Source organism: Pholcus phalangioides, unplaced genomic scaffold, assembly GCF_987345545.1.
Source record: "Pholcus phalangioides strain wild (caught in Gottingen) unplaced genomic scaffold, Ppha-v1.0 ptg000008l_1, whole genome shotgun sequence".
In the NCBI taxonomy this organism is placed as follows: Eukaryota; Metazoa; Arthropoda; class Arachnida; order Araneae; family Pholcidae; genus Pholcus; species Pholcus phalangioides.
Window position 1 is genome coordinate 41,459,966 of NW_028301601.1, and position 15,035 is coordinate 41,475,000.

Below are 15,035 nucleotides of genomic sequence, written 5' to 3' on the forward strand. Positions count from 1 at the left end.
GCAGGTGAAATTTAGTGAATTAATACATATTTATAAAGTATTTTACGAATATTAGCCGTTTTATTGTCGTGTTAAATTTTTTTTAGAAATTTAGAAATAGTGTCGAAATTTTTTGTTACTGGTATTTTCGTTATTGAGCAACTACAACGAACTAAAAGTAGAAAAGATGCATTTTAAAAACACATCTGCTTTTTTTTGCATGGTAATTTTTTTAATGCATATTTTCTCATTTTTTGTACATACTTCGGAATTTTTGACTTTTTCAAGATTTCTAGTGCATATTCTGGAGTATTTAATGCATATTTTGGGATTTTCAGTGTATATTTTGGCATTTTAAGTGCACATTTTAGCATTTTAAGTGCACATTTTAGCATTTTAAGTGCACATTTTGACATTTTAAGTGCTCATTTTTGTATTTTAAGTGCTCATTTTTGTATTTTAAGTGCTCATTTTTGTATTTTAAGTGCATATTTTTGTAGTTTTAAGTGCATATTTTTGTAGTTTTAAGTGCATATTTTTGTATTTTAAGTGCTCATTTTTGTATTTTAAGTGCATATTTTTGTAGTTTTAAGTGCATATTTTTGCATTTTTCAGTGCATATTTGTATATTTTTAGAGCATATTTTGCCACTTTTTTAGTGCATATAATCCGGGCTCTAGTGATAAGCATACCTACAGAAATTTATTTATAATACACAATAATTTTTCACACACACAAATCCGTGTATAAATTGAAGCATCTGTGAAGAAGTAAACCAATGTATGTAAACTGAATTTTCATTCAAAAAATATTTACAGGTTTTTGCAATACTTTTTTATAAGTTTTATACAGGTACATCGGACTTGTGAATGACTTATCTCCTCTTAGCCAGATCATTTTTTAATTATCACTGCTCCTTTAAAAATATTTCAGAATTTAATTTAATGAAGTAGGGATATTCTTTAACAGTGAGGAATTTAAGAAAAAGAGAAGCATGAGACTTTAGCTCCTGAAAGTTTGGGTTCAATTATTAAAAAAAAAACTGTGGTTCTGGTTACATAGCTGAAAGGTTTTATTTTTGACTTATCAGGACACTTTTGGTTACATTTTCTGCGGGATCTGAAAAATGTGGAGAAAAAATAATTCAGGCACAATTCTGATTTCTCAGAATTTTCATTATCTCCAAATTCATTTATTTTACTACAATGTGTAGAAGACAACTAAATGCTATTGGGTAGCATCAGTCATGAGATTTAGAATAAGCCTATGTATCCAACCATTACCATCTATAGTAGAAAATTCCTACGCGATGCTTGTGACATCACTGAAGGTCCTCTCATCTAGTCATTGGATATACTACAAAAAGAAAGTAAAGATTTTGCATGCGTCAGCCTGCTATATCCAATGGCTATAGGTGAGATGGAGATGATCATCTTCAGTGACATCATGAGCTTCATGCAGAGGCCTTCTGCTATAGATGGTGTTGATTCAACTGGTTTGTTATACAAACTGTTTCCCCTATACACAAAAATGCACCTAAAATTTTTTAATGATGAATGTTGCTATACAATGAATGGTCCAAGACCATGAAATAATAAATACAAACTTATTTTTGCTATCCAGATAGAAGTTTTTAAACGACTACTCAAAACACTGACATAAATTGAGTTTTTGAACCCTCAGTATAAACAGAAAAAATAATAAACCATCTGACCCACATACATCTCCCTAACAAACTGAAAAAAAAGATACACCTTCTGCTTTGACAGAATAATTAATTGCAATCTACTATATTTGCCAATATATATTTGCTATATTACTCTTGCCAATATTTTTACGATTCCCTTTTCATTCAAGAAAAGTTACACAAATTTTGTTGACAATATTTAGTAAAAAGTAAGACATTTTACCAAAAATATGAAAAATAGGACAAGTGGGAGCCCTGCATCATACATTTTGCATACAGCATAATTTCCGTAACAGGTTTTAGAAACAATTGTTGCTAACACAGAAAAACATAAAAGAATTATATAATCTGGTTGTGCAAGAAATTTAAATGCATAAATATCATTTATTACCATATTACAACACTACTGTACATATCATGCACGTGCATTCGCAAAATCAGAATTGCAGCTCAGTGTGTTTTGTTTTATCTGTAGCAACGTTGGATATTGAAATAAACGATACATCACTTACTCAAAGTCATGAAATTGGGATAGCCTTACATCGGTGGTTTATAATTAAATTGATACATTGCCCAGTCTTAGTGGATTACATGTGAAAAACTTTGTAATTGGAAGTTTCTTCAGAGATTCAAAATTCAGAGGGTCAAAAATCAGCTATACAACAAACAGACATTAGCTATACACCATAACTGGGCTGCAATTAAAATGGATACCTGTAAAGACATGTTGTGCACTGAATTTATTTTCATTTTTTTCCTTCAAAAGAAAAATTGTTCATCTGCCTATAAATTCAAGTTCGGATGGCCATTAAAAAAAAAAACTATTCAATGAATGAAGCTGTCCATCACATCCATTTTCAACCAATTTAGTAAAACTGTGAAAATCGTATATTGGTTGCTGATTTAAAATGTACTCACCAATTTTACCAGCCATGCTGCTAGTCACAACAAACATGCCCACTTTACGAGCCAAAAAATGCTTCAGAACTTTCCTTGTTAAATTCACAGTTCCAAATACATTAACATCAAAAATTTTTTTGTCCACATCAATGTCAATATCTGCAAAATTTGCTTTTTGGGACATTCCTGCATTGTTCACTAAAATATCAATCTGCAAAGAAAATAATAGAATTTAGTTATATGAAACAAATTATCTACACCAGTGATTTCCAAACTTTTTAAGTCATGGAACACTTCTCAGGCGAAAAGTTCATCACAGAGCACTAACATTAATGTCAGAAGTCTCGCTCAACCTGTGTGCAATTAAAATTTATCAAAGGATGTCAGTCTCTACTATCAATGCAAAGATAAATTTAAAAAACCTTCATATGGATAACAGAGACACATCACGTTTGAGAAAAGTTGCCATCCGATACCAGTAGATGTCAGCAATTGTGAACTTTGACCTGAGTTAGGTCCGATCGCTATGAACAGTCCAGCTTAGAGCACATGAGCTCTAAGGGAAGATTGAAATTCATTGTCTCTATTGTCTAGTGGTCTAATGTGCTCACTCTGTGAGTGAGAAGACGTGGGTTCAATTCCCGGCAAAGGCCAGTTTTTAAAAACTTTTGTAAACCTATAACTAAGATTTAGATTCAATGTGTGTCATAACCATACATCTCGTTTTTGGGAAATTGAGGGTTTTTAATATATTTTTAAATATTTTATTTTAGTTAAATCGGCTGTCTCTTGAAAGATAACTGTTTTGTGTCAGTTTTTATTTGATCGTTGTGTAACGGTACAAACCCACTTGCGAGCGGTGGGGGAATCACACTCTGTTCAAAAATAAGTGTTTTTATGTTCATAAATTTCATATTTTTCATTGATCAATAAATTCAGCTGTTATCCCACGTTGCATCATCTGATATTATCATCAGGCCCATCAGAGGTTATCAAACAAAAACCATATCATTGTCAGGAGACACCTGTTTTTTTTTATGCTAAACTACATGGCAGTGAGGTAACAAAACAGCTCCGGAAGATATGCTAATGAGATGCGATCTGCGCAGATTCATTGGTATGTCAGCAACCAGTTGCGACACTGGGATTGCCTGGGTGCATTCCAAATTCATCTGCAGTCTTGATCAGCCACAGTCATGTACTTCTTCGTACGTCTGTAGATTCTACATGGGAAGTCAGAAGTCTCCAATCATGGGCTAACTGTCATCATCAGCCTTTCCTGGCGTCTATTCCGGTCATTTCCTGATTGTAAGGCTACAGGACACAAAGAACTGGTCGACCATCCATTGGATGATGATCTACTGGCTCAAGAGTATATCGAGTATACCAATCTTCAGGACTGGACAAGGCCACACAATTCGATGACTTGCTGTAATGTTAAATTTCAATCAAAATTTAAATGTTAAAATTATTTCTTTATCAATTCAAATTATTTTGAGTTCATAATCTTGACTCAATTACGTTGGATTGCTTCAAGGTGCTCATCTAGACCCCGGTTGTAGCAAGTAGTTCATCACAGTCATTTTACCAACAGGTAGAGTGATAGATAATTCTTCCTGTTCTTTTTCAAGTAGTTGCTTCAAATCAGTGGGTTTCCGTAACATTTTATGGAAAAACATGGACAAGTAGGCAGAGGTTCTGGGATGTGAAGACCAAGGGTAGGGCTATTCACCTTGTGCTCTGTCCAGGGTTAATCTGGAACGAGTAGAATGGACCAGAGAGAGAAAATACTGTATAAGCCGAGTTTTTTTGCAGAAAAATTTGTTCCTCAAGTGGGGGGGGGGGGTGTCGGCTTATACTCGGGTCAGTTTTTGATGAGAAAATATCGACCCCCCCCCCCCCTGCAATCAGTAGTCATTTTTGTAGTAGTGTTCAAGAAACCAGTATTATTGGTATGGGATATGTTCAAACCCCCACAGAACCAATAATGTCAAAGCGAGGCAAAGACATCTAAAACATCATTGGCTTTGATACCATGTGGGCTAACGTCGATTGTACAGCCTTTGGATGTGAGCATCAATAAGCCTCTCAAAGACTATTTGAGGGATTTGTGGATCGAATGGATGAGTTTCGATGATAAAGTGGTGCCTTGAAGAAAACTGACATTGGCCTGGTGTGCCAATGGGTACATGAGGCGTGGAATTCTGTTTCCGCCGAAATTATCATCTGATCCTTCAAAAAATGTTGCATCAGCAATGCGATGGACGGAACTGAAGATGATATCTATCCTGTTTGAAAGTGATAATGGCGATGAGACAGCCCAGATGAAGATAAAAACGAAGATGCCGCACCTTATGATGATAATGATGATCTGATGAATTACGATGAGCTTGGGCACTCAGAATAAATGGTTTAAAAAGTTGGAATCATTTTCTTTTGTAAATTTCCACACACACACACACACAAGAGCTATTCATTTTGCATGAAAATATAAGAATTTTTTTCTTTAAAATGAACGGATTTTTTGGGGGGGTCGGCTTATACACGGGTTTTCAATTTATTGTGGTTTTGGTGGTCCTGAAGTGGGAGGGGGGGGGGGGGGGAGTCGGCTTATACACGAGTATATACGGTATGTTTTTCTTGTAACATATCCATGTTACTGCCCAGCAAAGTAGCCATATATAGTTTCAATATATAGTTATATTTCTTGAATATTTGCCTTTATTCTCTCTTTGAGATTGGTCTTGATGACCATATTTCGGCGATTGCGGCCGATTCTCACGTTATTGCCAGATTTGGGATAAGATTGTTCAACTGTTGTTGTTATGCAAATTCTGTTATTATTTTTGAATCTGATTGGATCCGGTGACCCCGCATGTTCGAGGAAGTTTCCTTTAAATACCATTTGATTGTTATCACTTCTTTGTTTTTGCAGTATGAAATAGCTCACGATAAAGGCACTTTGTGCGTCTCTGCACTTATCATGGTGATATTCTGAAGGATGTATAGCTAATGTTGTAGCCACCTTTCGATCACTGTCTCGCCGGTTCTGTAGAGGTGATCATGTTCAGTGTCATACTTCATCACTGTTTTGCAGATCTCTCGAGGAAAGATCGGCGCCTATGAAAAGATATGAAGGTCGCCTGGGTCCATGCTTGCAGTAATCCGGTTCCTGAAATGTGGTCCTGTGTGAATTCTAGGTGTCAAAAATGGTGATGACTTCTGTGTGCTTCAACATGGACGTTACTGACTTTCTAGTCACATGGATATTTTTCTCGATCACTGTACTGGTGAGACAGATTTCAATAATGACTGATATTTTGACTGTAAATCTTATTAATGTAAACATTTAAAATTTCAGCATCATGATTATCATTTACGGAGATTATCGATTGGTTCTTGCTGTGATTAAAATAAAATTAATGTAATGCTCATATAGAGCAGTGGTTCCCAACATGGGCATTAACGCCCCCTGGGGGAGATGGAAAGTTCCAGGGGGCGGTAGAAGCTACGGGTATAATACAGGGTTCTATGGGTTAGATTGCGTTGGGGGCAATGAGAAAAAAAATTCTGAAGGGGGCAATGGGACAAAAAAGGTTGGGAAACTATGATATAGAGAGAAAAATTCTATCATTCCTTACTTTCGACTGCCAAAACGTATCTTCAAGGACAAAAAACATAGCGGGTGTGAAAAAAAATTAGTTGCATTCTCACCCCATTGCCCGTTCTTAACCTACCTGGAGTGGTTTAAAAAGATAAGCCATGACAAATGCATATGCGGAGCAGCGGGCAGCAACACTTCATTATACAACTGTCTGCCCACACACACGCCAACTGGTGAACCTGAAGGTAGAATTTATAGATTAGTAGTTGTCCTCGATGGCAAGGGACCAATTATCATCCAAGACTGGGGAATCTCAAAAGATTTCCTGAAGACTACCTGGAGCAAGTCCATGATAAACTACCTCCAGTTGCCAGGAGAACAAATCCAGCCCTCACCCCCATCAGATCAAATGAGGTAATAACTGGTACCACCACCCCCAAGAAACATTGCCAGAGAATGCAGATTTCACTGACAATGATGACAACTTTCTCCCATAGTCACTGATGGCCCTAAGGTGCCACAGAAGGGAATGACACAGAGTGATGTTATTTAACATCTATGTTTTTGAACTTAAATGGGTATTTTTTAACTTTTGCATGCATAGCCTCTTCATAGTCATATTTTTCTGTGGCCCCATGCATTGGTTATACAGCGCCCCCCTATACTACTTAGTTTTCCCATGTGTCTGCATAGTGTTTTCATACTTCATTTTCTATGCTTCCCCCCTCGTGTATTTTGCACCATCCACTGTACGGCTTTACACTTCAGCCGACTACCACTGTGCTGCAAATGGGGTTCGAACCTGGATCATCATCATGAGATTCCAGCAATATGCCCACACATTCCAATTAGTTTGTAATAGTGGGAAGTGTATGATGAGAGCAGATGAAACAAGTGGAAAAAACACAAGCACAATTAGCCTCAGGTGATTGCTATTTGAGACCCCTCAGCTGGATCGTATGTTGTTCAAGATGTATGTATCAAGACCAAATATTCAAATCAGATTACCATCCAGCTGAATGAGGAATACAGTGTAGATAGCCTGTATATAGACCGTGCAATGCACACTCCACCTTATTGGATTCAGATGAAAACTCATAAGGGTACCTTTGCTGAAAGCAAGTAATCACACAGAACGTTTCACTGAGCCAAAGTAACGATGTGCTTATAATGGGAATTTACAGGTCTAGGCTTTAGAAAACATAGTGGCAATTAGAAGCAAATAACATGAGATGACTAGTTCCACTTCCAATTATACAGTACTAAACTATTGAATGACTGGAAATATGGTGGAGCTTACATGAACTATGCCAGCATGAAATCTTACAAGTTCATTATGGTTTGATGCCATGATGCAGAGCCATCTTAACGCATGGGCTTAACCTGGTAAGAAAACTCAGGAAATGTTTCTCCTGCTGGTCGAATAAATGCAGAGTTTAATTCAAAAATAAAACCTCTGATGCACTATAGAATTTATAGCCAATCATTCCATGTGCGGGGTCCTGTCCAGTCTGATAAAAATAAAAAAAACGACATAGAAACGACATAGTTTCATAGTACACTAAAGAGCCAAAAAAACTGGTTACCTGCCTAATATCGTGTAGGGTCCCAGCGAGCATGCAGAAGTGTCGCAACACAACGTGGCATGGACTCGACTAATGTCTGAAGTAGTGCTGGAGGTAATTGACACCATGAATCCTGCAGGGCTGTCCATAAATCCGTAGGAGTAAGGGGGGGTGGAGATCTCTTCTGAAAGGCACGTTGCAAGGCATCCCAGATATGTTCAATAATGTTCATGTCTGGGGATTGTGGTGGCCAGCGGAAGTGTCTAAAGTCAGAAGTGTGTTCCTGGAGCCACTTTGTAGCAATTCTGGACATGTGGGGTGTCGCATTGTCCTGCTGAAATTGTCTAAGTCCGTCGGAATGGACATGAATGGGTGCAGGTGATCAGACAGAATGCTTACGTACCTGTCAGAGTCGTATCTAGACGTATCAGGGGTCCCATATCACGCCAACTGCACACGCCCATACCATCACAGAGCCTGCACCAGCTTGAACAGTCCCCTGTTGACATGTAGGGTCCATGGATTCATGAGGTTGTCTCCATACCCTCAAAAATGTTGCTGATGCAACATTTTTTGAAGGATCAGATGATAATTTCGGCGGAAACAGAATTCCACGCCTCATGTACCCATTGGCACACCAGGCCAATGTCAGTTTTCTTCAAGGCACCACTTTATCATCGAAACTCATCCATTCGATCCACAAATCCCTCAAATAGTCTTTGAGAGGCTTATTGATGCTCACATCCAAAGGCTGTACAATCGACGTTAGCCCACACGGTATCAAAGCCAATGATGTTTTAGATGTCTTTGCCTCGCTTTGACATTATTGGTTCTGTGGGGGTTTGAACATATCCCATACCAATAATACTGGTTTCTTGAACACTACTACAAAAATGACTACTGATTGCGAAGGGGGGGGGGGGGGTCGATATTTTCTCATCAAAAACTGACCCGAGTATGTGATTAAGAAGTGGAAGGTGAGCTGTGATGGTCGGAATTTGCCCCGAGTTGGCAGACCAACGAAACTGGGGGATAGAGACCGACGGGTGCTGTCCAGAGAAATTCGGAAGAACCGCACCCAACCGATGGCCCTCATCCGTGAGGAGTTTCAACAGGCATCCGGGAGTATTGTTTCAATGAATACCATCCATAAGGAAGCACATCTGATTGGTTTTCATGATCGTGCTGCTGCCCATAAGCCTTTGATCACAAAGTCAAACCGCATTGCTCGGTTAATGTGGTGCAAAGCACATCGAAATTGGACCGTAGATCAGTGGAAACGGGTTCTTTGGAGTGACGAATCAAGATTCACCCTCTACCGTTCGGATGGCAGGGTCTGGGTCTGGCGTCTGCCTGGAGAACGTCTCCTGCCAGAATGCATTGTGCCAACAGTCAAGTTCGGCAAAGGTGGAATTATGGTCTGGGGTGTTTCTCCTGGTATGGACTGGGACCCTTGGTCCCCATTGATGGTGAGCTCAACGCCGATGCCTACTGCACTATTTTGGATGACAATGTGCTTTCTACGTTGTGGCAATTCTTACGGGGTGGACCCCTGTTACTTCCAGGACGACAATGCCAGCTGTCATACTGAGAGGTTAACCAAGGCTTGGTATGGTGCCAATGGGGTTCATCAAATGGACTGGCCTGCCCAGAGCCCAGACCTGAACCCTATCGAGAACCTCTGGGACGAGTTGGATTGCCGAATTAAGGGGTGCCCTACCCGTCCAAAATCGGTGAAGGAACTGACGTCTTCTCCAAGCAGAGTGGAAGAAAATACCACTAGCCGTCACACGAGGACTTGTGGAAAGTATGCCCCAGAGGGTTCACGCTGTAATTGCCTCTCGTGGAGGCTCTACCAACTATTGATTTTGAATAAAGTTAGTTTTTCTTTTCTATCACAGGTGTCCAAATACTTATTGGTAGATAGTATATAGGTGTTGCCAACTGCAGCGCTGTACTCTGATTGGTTCCATATCTCTTTATTTGCATACGCATGCCTGTACCAGTTTTTTTGGCTCTTCAGTTTAGTTTCACCGTACTTTCAAAATATTCTTATTTTGAGAGAGAAATAATTTTCCAATAAACTGCTTCGTATATGTAACCCATGTAAGTGGGCATTCGGTGATGCACACAGTTTCGCTACGAGAGCACTTTTCTGTACACAACATTGAAATTTGTCAATCATGACAAAAGAAAGAAAAAAGATGAAAGAACAGGTAAAATTACGCCAAAGAGGTGAATGTGATTATAGGTGTAAGCAGGAGTTTCTCTGAGAGGGACGTTTCAAAATTTAATATCTTCTGGAGGTTTTTTCCTACAAAATAACACTTATATTGGCTCATGGGGGTGGTTAGACCCCCTCCCTTTCGCATAAGCTCAGGAATATGATAAACTCGGATCGGAGTTCAGGCTTGGGAAAGTGTCACTTCAAAACTTTAAAGAACTGGCTGCAATGTAGGGCCTAAATTTTCCTAAGTTTAAAATAACTATCCTGTTGGTGTGTGATGGAGTTGAGAAAAATAATGCTTATGTGAGTTAAAATAAAATATTTATTGCTGTATAATTTATAAACCTAACAACTTCAGAACAGTTGTTATGCGTGTTCATTACGTGGTGACTGCCAGTGGAAGTGTGTTTCTCGCCAAGCGAGATCAAATCTTGCCAAACATCTGCGGCTTGGGGGGATATGCGACATAACTACAGTAATATTCAAATTCGATGTTTGTACAGAAAGTGAAAAATGCACAATGGATACTAAAATTTCGATGTTTTTGGAATGTATCAGCTGTGTAATAAACTTGATTTGTAGAGTGCCAGGTTATTGAGGAAATAATGCGCATAGATAATGATGAGCGATAGCTGTTGAAAAATCAACAAATGGTGAAATTGCAAAATTCCTGACATTTACTCACATACAATATTGTTTGTCGAGACCGATACAAAAGAATGCGTTTAATTGTGATACTGTGATCAATGATACTTGACGGGAGAGTTTGTTCAATTCAACTATAGGTATGAGGGGAAAAAACTATTTAAAACTGTCAGAAAAAAACACTTGAATATCAAATAGAACTCACATGCCCAAAATGATGAATGACTTTTTTGACGCAATTTTCATGGCTATCAAAATCTTGCATTAAAAAAGGTAATACCAGAACTTCTGCTTCAGGATTTATTGCTGAAAAAAAAAACTGAACTCACTCTTTATAGACAATAATCACTAATATGAGAATTTCTCAAACCATCTTCCATTCACAATATGGAATCCATCCACACATATAATTCTAATTCAGGATATATATTCACAAATGGATGATCTTGTGTATCAATTCCAGCAGGAAGATAACACATTTTAATGAATCCAGAATTGCTAAAAAAATTACAGGAGCTAAGGTTCCAAGATACTTTCTTTGGAAATCAAGACCAAAAGTAAATCACTGAGTGGAAGCAGTAGCACTTAACATAATTAAAAACCCATTACTAAGCAAAGGGGAGAAAGTTTTTTCCCTTCACAATTATCTGCAAAGTAATTCTTTTTGCTGCTGTACATGTTTGAAAACCCAACAAATTGTTGTGAGTACCATACCTATGTATAGGCGCATGCGAAAGATTGACCTTTGCAGAAAACATTTTAAATTTACAGCCACTTATCAAGATAGCATGTAAAGATATATTTTGTTTGATTTTGGTTTTTATGGTACTGCATTTGTGTCTACCCTTGTATTATAGAATGAGAGATAATCTGTATATTATAATTAAATTTAAGCAGAAAACTCCTTTCTGTGAAATATCAAAATCTGAAAAAAATTATATATATATGAAAACGTGCATTTCCAAACTTACTTTTTTTTAGTGATGTATAGGGTTCAAAGCGAAATCAGTTCGATCATTTCCCACCATCATCTTCCTGACTATCCCTGACCGTATTTTGAAAATTTCCCTTACCTTATTACATATATGCCGGGTTCTCATTCAAAAGTAGGGCCGGGGGGGGGGGGGGGGTGAGAATTACCCCCCCCCCCCATTAGACAAAACAATCATAGCATAATGTAACAACAAATTCCAAAATTTTATTTTTTTTTAATTTTCATAATACTATTTCAGTATCCGATAAGACTGACTCAAACTAAAGCAAAATGACAGAAGCAACATGGTAACAAAACAATTTTTGGTCAAAACAGTACTAGCAACCACAGATAATTCTAACCTCTCTCTCCTCACAATAAAAAACATTTTTTAGGAGTCTTTTTAAGTGCAGTCTGTCAATTCTCTTCATGAAAGCAAATTAAAGACAACATGCAAGTTTTTTTTTAAAAATGGCGCTCCTTCCGAACACATCCAAAGTACAGTGCAAAATATTTAAACTACAGGTTCCAATGTAAATAAGTCCAGGTGAGCTGGATGGTTTTACTGTGCTGTCTAGCCTTTTTAAAGGGATTTGTTCAAATTTTGCTGTTCAATGCCAGTGTCATAGTTTTTGACAAATGAAGCATTTTCATTTTTTAGCTCTTTGTAGAGCTTTGTAAACATTGTTTATAACTATGCATGTCCTAAAAATACAGAAGACAACTGAATGTTGTTGGCAAGCATCAGAATCACAAAACCTATAATATAGGCCTATATAATTAATTGCTTGTGGCTATACGCAAATAATTGCCTCCCCTATACACATTACGTACACCATCATTTTGAATGGTGTGTGGTATCCCACACAGACGACCTCCAAGAGTCGGGTCAACGACCTCAAGTGTGTCACATGATCCCAGGTACTGGAGATGACCGCCTTGAAAACAGCAGCAGAGCGTCACTACACATGAAAGCGTGAGGTTAAAAATTTCTATGTTTGTCTTCCTTTTTATTAACCATGATAATTATGTATCGTCATAATAAATGTTTATTCTGAAGCAGTGACTCTGTGTGATGACCAGCAATGTTTAAGAACATTAACTATCGAAGAAAATCCATCTTCATTGAAGGTTTCATCTCATGCATTTTTGAAAATTTTCTTCTTTCTGAGCCTCCATCATGTTCATGGTTAAGACGACTAAATTTCTTCGTCTGCTCTTTTCTTCTGGTGTGACCACCTCCTCCTCTCTTTTTTTTTTCCTTCTCTCCTATTCAAGCTGAGCGATGGCAGATGAAAATGCTCAAGTTTGGAGGATTGAACTTTGATTACCTCCCTTTTGGAAATCCAATGTATAACTATGGATGCAACAGTGCTTTTCCACTAAGTGGAATCACTAACGATGACACAAAGTATACAACCCCGGTCTCTTCTTTGGACAGAGAATGTCTGTCTTACATCTTGGATCTGACATTAAATCCTCTGGCAATCAATGTCGGATCACCCCATAAAGGAGTTCACAGCGATGGAACATCAAAAAGCCAAGGAACTTTTGAACGAGCTACAGATGGGTGATCACAACCTGTCAACTGCTGCAGAAGATGAAAGAACTTTCCGGCAACAAAGTCACTGATGAGTTCTTGCACACCTTGTGGATGGAACGCTTACAGCAAAATATTCACGCAGTGTTATCGGTTTCCAGTGAGCCATTAGATCAACTTGCTGTGCTACCCGACAAAGTGGCTGAAGCCACTTTCCAAAATTACATGTGTTGAATCCAGCCATCATCGTCATCACAATTGAAGTCAACTCGAGATCGAAATGATTCATCATCAGCCATCGAAACACTTATGAAACAAGTGGCAGGGATAGTGGCTACAGTGAATCAAATCTCAAGAGGGAAATATTGTAGTAATTCCCAACATCTCGTTCAAGTCGAGCACAAGATATCTGCTTCTATCACAAATTCTGTGAGAAAGCTCGCCAGTGCTGCCAGCCCTGTAAATAAAAGAAAAAACAATGACCTTCCATCATTGCTGGTATTATGGAATCGGGCAACAAATCCAGCAGGCTCTTCGTGAATGCCAGAGTTACGGGTGAACATTTCCTTGTTGACTCTGGCAGTGAAGTTTCTGTTATACTGCCTAAGAAAAATTCGTCAGCACTACATTCAAGTTTCCATTTGTTCGCTGCAAGCAGCAAGATTCTTGCTTATGGTTCACACTTAAGAAACTGGATTTAGGTCCCTGGAAACCTTTTCCCGGGACATTCCTCATAGCTGACATCACTTCACCAATACTTGGAGCTGATTTTCTCAGCAACTTCAACCTAATTGCTGATGTGCACAACCAACGACTCAGATTCGCAAACATCATTAGGGATACTCGGCATAGGCGGAAACTTCTGTACACAGCCTTTCATTCAGAGAGAGAAGAAACTACATAACCCTCATCTTATTGTTCAACAACCCGCGTGTATTTTAATACAGTACAGTGTACAAAGTAGTGAAACCAGTTTTTCAAGGTCGCACGATCATAATACATAGTGAAAAAAAGTGAGGTTTTTCCTCTCTTTTTCTTCTTAGAAGTAGGAAAGAACGCGTCCTCTCCGGGACACGTTCTTTCCAAAAAATTCCTGAACAAAAATTTTTATGCACCCTTTTCCGAAATTCTGGGTGTTTGACGCGTTATAACGGGTCAATGGCATCCCTGGGGATTCTAAATACAGTGCTATATTTCAAGAATTCTCGGATGTCTTCAACGATAGATAAAACAGTGAAACACGTGACGCGACACCTGCAACGTCCCTTATGGGAGTTGCTTGCCCGGTTCGAAATATCCAGCAATAAAGTGGCAAACGACAAGTGGAAAATGATTAGAAACAAACTTTCGCATGAAATATTATTATTTATTCAAATTAATTATATGGGTTAGTTAATTTTAACAATGGATTAGTATATCTTGGAGCCCTCTATTTGACGTTAACAGTAAAGATACTGGCTCACCAATTGATGATCAACAACAGTCAACTTGTGCAGTGATCGGACATCCGATGTTGTTAGCTTTTCCGTAATTACCAGAGGAGTTTTCTCAGTTGAGAACCGGAACACCTTGATCAGTTCCCGGGGGCCTCTCGGTTGAGGGCCGGACCACCTTGCTCAGCTCCGGGGGACCTCTTGGTTGAGGGCCGGACCACCTTGATCAGCTCCAGGGGGCCTCTCGGTTGAGGGCCGAACCACCTTGATCAGCTCCGGGGGCCTCTCGGTTGAGGGCCGAACCACCTTGATCAGCTCCAGGGGGCCTCTCGGTTGAGGGCCGAACCACCTTGATCAGCTCCGGGGACCTCTCGGTTGAGGGCCGGACCACCTCGATCAGCAATGAAGAACTTTGACTGTGAAGATTGTTTTATATTTTGATTCCGGACCTGCCGGAAAACTGATTCAAATAATGTAGATTA

At 38.8% G+C, this 15,035-nt stretch overlaps 1 protein-coding gene across 4 annotated transcripts in view; it reads right to left on the reverse strand.

The window, feature by feature from the left end:
* LOC149084294 (dehydrogenase/reductase SDR family member 7-like) overlaps positions 1–15,035 on the reverse strand; it is a 164,980-nt gene that overhangs the window by 117,545 nt on the left and 32,400 nt on the right. For all 4 annotated transcript variants that reach the window (XM_089234661.1, XM_089234662.1, XM_089234663.1 and 1 more), the window contains exons 3-4: positions 10,813–10,913; positions 2,585–2,777 (exon numbers count right to left, since the gene is read on the reverse strand). In XM_089234661.1, coding sequence (XP_089090787.1) covers positions 2,585–2,777; positions 10,813–10,913 — 294 coding nt within the window. The remainder of the gene's footprint in view (positions 1–2,584; positions 2,778–10,812; positions 10,914–15,035) is intronic.